We start from the raw sequence: 8104 nt of genomic DNA on the forward strand, positions 1-8104 counted from the left end.
ACGAAGGCGGTTAAGGAGCCGGCGAGGTGGAACGTGGTTACCGGTGCTCGTCTCATGGAGCAGGAGAAGGCCGTGGCTCGAGCCGTTTTTGAGCGTAATGCCACTAAGGTGGGTCAACGTCGGCGAAGCGGATCTCCTCAATGAGCGAGGCTTAGGGGAGATGCCGAGAAGGCGCTCTTGGCCGAGAGGAGGACGCCGAAAAGGAGGTCCTTCTTTGAGAGAGCCAAGGCCGAGGTCGCGGCGGCCGAAGTCGCGAAGTCAAGCTGGAGAAATGTAACCTTGTTCGAGGCGTGCCGACCTCTATCTCCAAAGCAGAGGAACGAATCCGGGACTGTTTAAGGCCCAAAGGAGGTGATTCGGGGCAAAGAGGCCATCATTAGGCAAAAGGAGGAGGACATTGAGATGCTCCAAACCGTCATGCTCCCCAAACTGTGCGCTGAATTCCGGGATTTGGCCGAAGAAGCTGCTAGGGAAGTGATCGGGGAGCTTTTCCCTCTTGATGGTTCCTTTCCGTGGGGCCAATTTGACGAGCTGCTTGATGACAAGCTCGAGGCTAAGGAGAAAGCCGTGGCGGAGAAGGCCAAGGAGGCGGTGAGGGCGAAGATGGAGAAGGAGGCGGCCGCGGAGAAAGCAGCTCTTGCTGAGAAGGCTAAGGCGGCCAAGGAGGAAGCCGAGAGGATGAGGGCAGCTGATGCTGCCGAGGCCAAGGCTGAGGCTGCTGAAGCTGCGGCTGCTAGGAAAGCTCTTTCTTTTTTTTTTTTTTTAAATTACGCCCAATCCATATACGTAAAACATGAAGAAATGAAGACAGTATACGATATTTACATGTACAAAGTACAGTACTTTGTCCCGAATTCCATCCTTATTTCATATAAGCATGAATGTGCACAATTAAACATTTAAACAAATTATCAAGTAAGATTGTTGTAAGCATACAACCGACACCTTTATGTCTTGCACGGAATTTAATAAAAGATATTTCTAGTGTGTTGTACGTGTACAACGGTCTGACACAAGACCAATTGGCATAATTATTATTAAGAATTTCTATTACTTGGGAGAAAACTAAAGGCGGGAATTCCGGAGCTGTTGCTTGAGCATAGGCCGGACGTATTCATGGTAACCATCCAAGACTTGAGTCTGATTCAAAGGGTCCTTCCAGGCTCCCTCATACAGCTTGGGGTATACATTGCCATCATACCGACCCAAAGCTGATCCCAGAAAATGATCAGTATAGTTGAAAGCATCGACTAGAGCAATCGCATTTGGACGGACCTACAAATCATGGATTGTAAAGATTTGAGTCAGTTGAAAGAGAAATAAGCCAAAAAAAACTGTCTCTTCAGCACTTCATGTTGCATGTGTTGCGTGTAGACCCAACTAGGGCAGAGCACGGATCGGGTATCCGATCCAAAGTGTTAGTTTGGATCGGATATCCATATTAGAAATCTTGAAATTAGATATCCAATATCCAATATCCAAACCAAATGCTTCGGATATCCAAAAATATAGGATCAGTGCGGATATCCATACTTTTGAATTTATTTTAAATTAAGTTTGAAACACGATTATATTCATAGTCTTACGTGATGAGTTTCTTTAGTATTCTTATTCCAATGTTCTCGACATAAAATTTAAGTACCACTTAACATATTTCTTTAATATTTTAAACATTAATGAAGTTGTTTTATCAAATAAAATTTTATTTTCTCGAAATTATACTAAAAAACTATAGTTTCGGATCGGATCGGATATCCAAATGTTTTAATTCTAATATCCATATCCAAACCAAAACCGAAGATTTCGGATCAGATATCCAAACCAAACTTAACTTTCGGATCGGATATCCAAAAATTCAGAACGGATATCGGATCGGTTTGGATAAGCGGATTTTTTGCTCAGCCCTAGACACAACACCTCATTCGACATTAAAATTAGGCATGACAATTGATTAGTTCCGGAACAGCTTCACGATAACCCAAGACCGAACCAACCCAAATAAAAAGAATCAAATACCGAAACAAACCCATAATATTTTGTCCTCCAATAAAGCCTAGAGATCAGGTCAGGTTATGGCATGAAACAAATCAGTAATTGTTTTGGTTTCGGCTGATATTTATTAATAATAGGTTCATTTTGATCTGATTTTTTTTTTGGCAGGGAAATATTCCTTTGATATTTGCCTTATTTATTGTCCAAATTTTTTTTCCCGCAAAATAGCGGTGTCTGACACTACTAGATACATGCATGTCCAACACTAGCAACTGGGAGAAGGAAAATAGTGTAAGATGATTGAAACCTGAGAGAATAGAGATCTGAGAAGGTCATTTGCAAGGGAAGCTTGCTTAGGAGTGATGCAGCCTGTGGCTAGAAAATCGCCGAGATGCTTCTTGACGATTGAAAGAGCATAGATACCGCAGAGTGCCTGCAGCTGTTCCTTTACTCCGTCTCCAGGTATCTCTTGTTGCAGTTTCGCAATAAACCTGGCGCAAATTTGGAACGTGTCAATATAAAACGTGAAATCAAGGATCACAGATCAAGACAAGATTACAAGAACGAAAAATAATGAACACATTCAGTAGTTACTCACTTGGAAACGACAATAAGCTGGCAATGAGCCAAAGCAGCCCCTACTAGATCGGCCGAGAGCTCCGCAAAGCCTGAAAGAAATGGTTTTCAGCATCATCGAAACTGTTCAGAACTTGTTCATTCATCGACAGACAATTTCACATGAGAATTTTTGTTCTTTTACCTTCTTCCTGGTTTGGAAAATGGCTTAAATTTTGAGCACAGGCAACAGACATCCTAACAGATCGTGCTTCAAAAGCCTCAATTACCACGTCGGGATTTAACCAATCCTCAGCTGCAAGGAAACAAGCATTAACAATAAGCCCTCAACAACACAAGGACAGGGCAAAAATTCTAAGATAGACCTATAAGCAATCGTACCAACAGGCGGGTAATTAGCGAGGAGAAAGAGCATTTCATACCTTTCTGAACAGTACAACGAGACTGCATCAGATGTTCCACCCTCCCCATATAAGCAATCGTACCAACAGGCGGGTTCCCAGATCCCAGTTTGGATACAGTTTTCATCAGAAATCGAGCAACCTAGAGGACGGAGAGAGAAGAGTAACGAGTTATACTCTAGAATTAACATCAATTCTTCTCAAGCCATAATTAACCATAAAACTGCCTTTTGTTACTGAATTCATATTCTGATTCCTAGACGCAGATTTAAGTTTCGCGATGGATAACGTTAACCTCAACACTAATGCCTTAAAGGTCACATCTTGTACTATATCTACCTCAGCAAACACCACCAACAACATTACCTTAGTGGCTCATTGGTTCTCGGGGAAAAAAAAAAAAAAAAAAAAAAAAAAAAAACATGGTAAGCAATGTGTACTGAGTAGTACCTGAAGTAGCAACACAACATTGTCACCTTCATAGGTACAAGCAGGGACATAGACCGCAAATAACTCAGGCAGACCACTGCTACAGAGATAACCATGCCCACCACACAACTTCCGACATTCCTCAATCCCATCCTGTATAAAAGATAATGGCATATGGCAAAGAAATAAGTTAGTAGACAATAGCATAGAAAAAAGAGTTGGAGTACTTGAATAGGATACTTATTTAACTATTTTAACTTTTACAGTCGATGAGATATAAGAAGCAACACTTAATGGAGAACCATATTCTACTTTCAAAGATTTTTTTTTTTTTTTTTTGATATTAGGCCACCAAGGAAGCCTATAACCAACATATCAAAACAAGCATGCAGCCTGTGAACTAGCACAACTGAAACACAAAAGTACCCTTTAATTGGCTTTTAGCCTATTAAATTTAAACTGTGATCAATTTCATTTCGGCATGGACCATAATGTAAAGGTGATGAATCTTTTTGGTGAGGAGTATAATTATATACAGGCAATGACGACAAGAAGTAACAACCGCTTAAACTAGATAGACCAGATTATAATGATGATAGAACCAACATTCATTTAAGGTTGGGCATCAAGGAAAATCACATACCGCAGTAAATGAAGTTGTCAGAGATTTAAGGCCTGCAGTGCAGGCATGGACCTCAGGCAGTGTGGAGAAGTCTTTAGCCTGTAATTTCTCATTTACATCGGTGTAAAGCCATTTCAACCATTCGCCAACAAATCTGAAAGCATATGCAGATGCAAGCAGTGGAAACAGTCTACTTTGTTGGGTCTTGTAATCAATCACCTACAACAAACAGCGGATTAACAAAGATATTTAAAAAGTAGATAGATTTTGACATTGGGTGGAAAATAACCCACATGTACACACACACACACACACACACACACACCCATATGAGTGTTGGCCCACACAATTTTCGTCGCATAAAACTTTGGTCCAATAGCAAATCTAGCACGAATACTGAACTCAAGAGGTTTGTTCATTAGAAGACCTAACGTTTGGATAGTCTAATATTTCAATACCTGAGTCTCAAGACCATTTTGAGAGCCAAATTGGCGGCGAACAGCACTGTAACGAGTAGCGATACAAACTGCTTTTGACAGAGCACGTGAAGCATCATTCACAATTGTCTGCCGGACGTAAACCATGGTACCATAGATTAGCTGTCGAGGGACATTAGACTCCACTACTTTCCCTTCTCTGGTCACCTGTAACACCCTGAGATCATGCAAATCAGCTTTAGAATTCTAACACCAAGCCAACAAAACAGACTGTACACAGGGAATCACAAAAACATATGACCCACTTGTGTCTTGCGATATCGGCTCATTTAAGACACGCTACTGGGGAAACTGATAAAACTTCCATATAAAAATTCCTAAATTGGACAAGTTTGACCAGTTTAGAGAACGCACCTCATAAGCATTTGATCCCTAGGGATGCGCACATGATCTAGTCGTAGCACTCCATTGTCCATAGTATTGTATGCACCATTTCCAAATTTCAATCCAATATCACCAACGGTAATACCGGGCAAAGGTAGGTGATCATCTAAGCTCCGCAGTTGCACGATGAAACCTTAAGACAAAAGTACACACACCGTTAAAAAAACTCACATATATTACAATACACTCACATAATAAGACCCTGGTGTCCAAGACAGAAGCACTGAATAGGACACAAAAGGAAACAAACAGAGAAACATTAAAAACAACTGCACCCAAGTGAAAAACCAGATATAGTAGTTAGTTACCATGAACTCCATGTTCTTGTCCATCTACTATCAGACGAGCATAAACAAGTGCATGCGTTGAAACTTTTCCAAGACCGCCAGGCCACCACTGAAATATGATCACCACGCCAAACTCAACAACTAACAATTAAAGCAACAAAATCGTCTATCTAAATGGCAATTTAAGGCCATTGTAACATCTTGATTTACAACTTACTTTGCTTGAAGTTAGTGTTGGACTATGAACGACAAACTCATCTGCCTCAGGATCAAATGTTGCAGTAGTTTCCAAACCTTGAACGTTAGAACCATGACCAAGTTCCGTTTGAGCATAGCATCCAATAATCTGCATTCTATATGCCAATGGAAGCCATTTCTGCTGCTGCTCATCCGTGCCTTGTCCTTTGATAGCAGGAATGAACATTCCCTAGCCACAGAAAAAAATCGATAAGATTTTTGGACAACAATAAAGCCTAAAGAGCACAAACTAAATTAACACAAAATTGCGAATTTGGAATAACTATGAAAATAAAGAACAAAAATTATCAGATGCATGATTACCCAATGAAGGTCTGTGAAAGCCGGTTCATCCACATAAAACCTAAATAGACTGGCTTCCTCTTCTGCAGCATTAACATTACAACTATAATTACGGGACAAGTTACAGACAATGAATGTAATGCAACTAACGAAGCCTCAGAGCATATCTAACCAGTCAGACGAAGTTCATTGATTCTCTTCCAAGCATGAGCTGTCTTTCTAAGAGTATTCTTAAGTAGCGCTCTCCTTTCTAGCTGCATCCTGTCATCCTTTTTAAATGCCTGGCAATCAATCCAAATGGAAGCAAATGACTCATGTCCTCGTAATATTTAAGGCGCTTGTACACTAGTGCTACATCTAATCCAATGTGTTCCATAGTCCATACCATGGAAGTTCAAAAAGCATATGACCAGAATGCTAAATATGATAACATAATTTTCATTACAAGTCCAAGGCGAAGGTAAGTAGTAGCAAGGGGTAGCAGTAGCCACCAAATCACAAAATATTGCGAAAAAAACTCGCAAACCCATAATTTGGAAACAACATAAATTAGGTATTGACATGCCCTTGGGCCAATATTTGTGTAGAAAGTTGACAGCTAGAGTAGTATTGAGTCAATGATTGGAGTATTGCCGTATTGGCCATTGGGTATGCTAGATCATAAATTCGACACACCCACGTTTAATTGTAACACCCATAAGTTTCCAATATTTTTTCCAAGAGGGAGTAACACCCATATTTCTGAATTCTGAGTTTGCATAATTGCATTGATAAGCAGAATAATTTAACAATCAATCCGACATTTGTATCATTGAAAATATTCAAATATTACCAGTTGTTATTTGTTAATAGGACTCCACAGAACTCGGTCAGCAACCCACTACATTACTGCCTTAATTAAACAATCTTTAATACAACACCACAAACACAAACACCGCCACCACAATCACAACCACAACCACCACCAACATCCTAGCAACTCACACAAATTATGGGGTACGCAAGGGGTCAAATGTACGTAGTCTTACCCTATGCCGCTGCATGATCAGTTTAGGGACGTTTTTTAGTTAACCAAAATATGAGAATCGCATTGAGAATTACATCAAATGACCGCCATTTGACAATAAAAAAAAGCGCAGCTAGCTTAATTAATTATTTTGCTTGATTAAATGTGAAAAAACCTAAAGTCCCATATGTGCCACATCGATAAAAGAGGAGAAGAACTACCACTTAATAAGGCAAGGGGCTACTCCCTCTATCGCCAATTGGTTTTAGGGTGGAACCCTCTTGGGCCTGTTGTATGTGGACTCTTTCTCCTCCGTTCGGGTGCGGCCCAGGCCCGTTGTTAAATTTAACATGGTATCAGAGCCCATGGTTATGTGACCTGGGTTTCATGGGCCAAAGTTTGCAGTCGGACGAGCAAAAAAGTTGCACAGTTGAATTTGTCCGGTCTGAATTACTAATTGAATGAATTAGTCGAGTCTGTGTGAAAAAACCCAAAGTCCCATATGTGAGGGTTGTCCACATCGATAAAAGAGGAGAAGAACTACCACTTAGTAAGGCAAGGGGCTACTCCTCTATCGCCAAGGTTATGACTCTCACAACCCCTTTTCTTTATAACATTATATAAATCGAGCCTGACTTCGTGAGTTCGTGTGACCGTCACAAATAAGAATTTGTGATCTCGAAAAGATTTCAACTTTCCAACCATACATACAATTAAAAACCAACCCAAATCACAAAAATCACACCTTTCATCAAAAATACAAACAAAAAACACAAAAAATTACAAGACGGTCTTACCCTGTGAGGCGATATATAATACGACTATACGAGTAATTTAAAACACTCATTTATTGATAGGATCGTATTTGTCTTACACTATAAGACGGTCTTACTCTATAATTTACGAAAAACGATAATAAAAAGATTAAAGGATAGAGAAACAAACAGGATCACTAGCAACGAGACGAGCCACACGATCACCAACTTCGTGTAAATGTTTACCACCTGCCCATATTACTTTCATGGCGTCCACATCAAAATTCGCTCTTTTTCTCTCATCCTGTAAATAATCAACTCCTCCCTCAATTTCCACCATTTTTTTCTGGGTTTTTTTATTTGTTTTTCTTCAAGAACAACAATAATGGTGGAAATTAATTAATTAAAATATGGGATTATTTATAATGGAAATTAGATTGAGTAATTGAATTGGGTTGATGAAATTCAAGAAATAAATGGGATTTTCAATGATAATTGATTGATTTAATGAATATGAGTTTGAGTTAGGTGGACGATTTAGACGAGTGGATAGAGTTATTGCAACGTACTCTAACAACAATTAGGCAACGTATTTATACTGTATTTGATTAGTCT

The 8104-nt window shown here is 39.8% G+C and overlaps 1 protein-coding gene across 2 annotated transcripts; it reads right to left on the bottom strand.

Annotated features, from left to right (window-relative positions):
• Nucleotides 1–820: 820 nt before the first annotated feature.
• LOC141592282 (peroxisomal acyl-coenzyme A oxidase 1) lies at nucleotides 821–8104 on the bottom strand. Of its 2 annotated transcripts, none has more exons than XM_074412884.1 (14): nucleotides 7680–8104; nucleotides 5901–6009; nucleotides 5750–5811; nucleotides 5406–5615; nucleotides 5210–5297; nucleotides 4872–5034; nucleotides 4479–4674; nucleotides 4042–4239; nucleotides 3420–3551; nucleotides 2991–3111; nucleotides 2753–2863; nucleotides 2591–2660; nucleotides 2300–2483; nucleotides 821–1275 (listed from the first exon to the last, which is right to left on the bottom strand). In XM_074412884.1, the coding sequence occupies exons 1-14, from the start codon at nucleotides 7827–7829 to the stop codon at nucleotides 1066–1068; spliced, it is 2004 nt and encodes a 667-aa protein (XP_074268985.1). In that variant the 5' UTR covers nucleotides 7830–8104; the 3' UTR covers nucleotides 821–1065. The 2 variants fall into 2 exon arrangements, with proteins under 2 accessions (XP_074268985.1, XP_074268993.1); XM_074412892.1 differs by having other exon boundaries at nucleotides 5901–6983; nucleotides 7302–8015.

This window comes from Silene latifolia, chromosome 1 (assembly GCF_048544455.1).
Source record: "Silene latifolia isolate original U9 population chromosome 1, ASM4854445v1, whole genome shotgun sequence".
NCBI lineage: Eukaryota > Viridiplantae > Streptophyta > Magnoliopsida > Caryophyllales > Caryophyllaceae > Silene > Silene latifolia.

Excerpts from the sequence above, each read along its gene's own strand:
- LOC141592282 (XM_074412884.1), bottom strand. The coding sequence starts at position 7,829 with ATGGTGGAAATTGAGGGAGGAGTTGATTATTTACAGGATGAGAGAAAA. Across the intron at positions 5,616-5,749 it reads CTTTCACAGACCTTCATTGG|GGAATGTTCATTCCTGCTAT; the intron begins GTAATCATGCAT and ends TTCTGTGGCTAG. Across the intron at positions 4,240-4,478 it reads AAAATGGTCTTGAGACTCAG|GTGATTGATTACAAGACCCA; the intron begins GTATTGAAATAT and ends TGTTTGTTGTAG.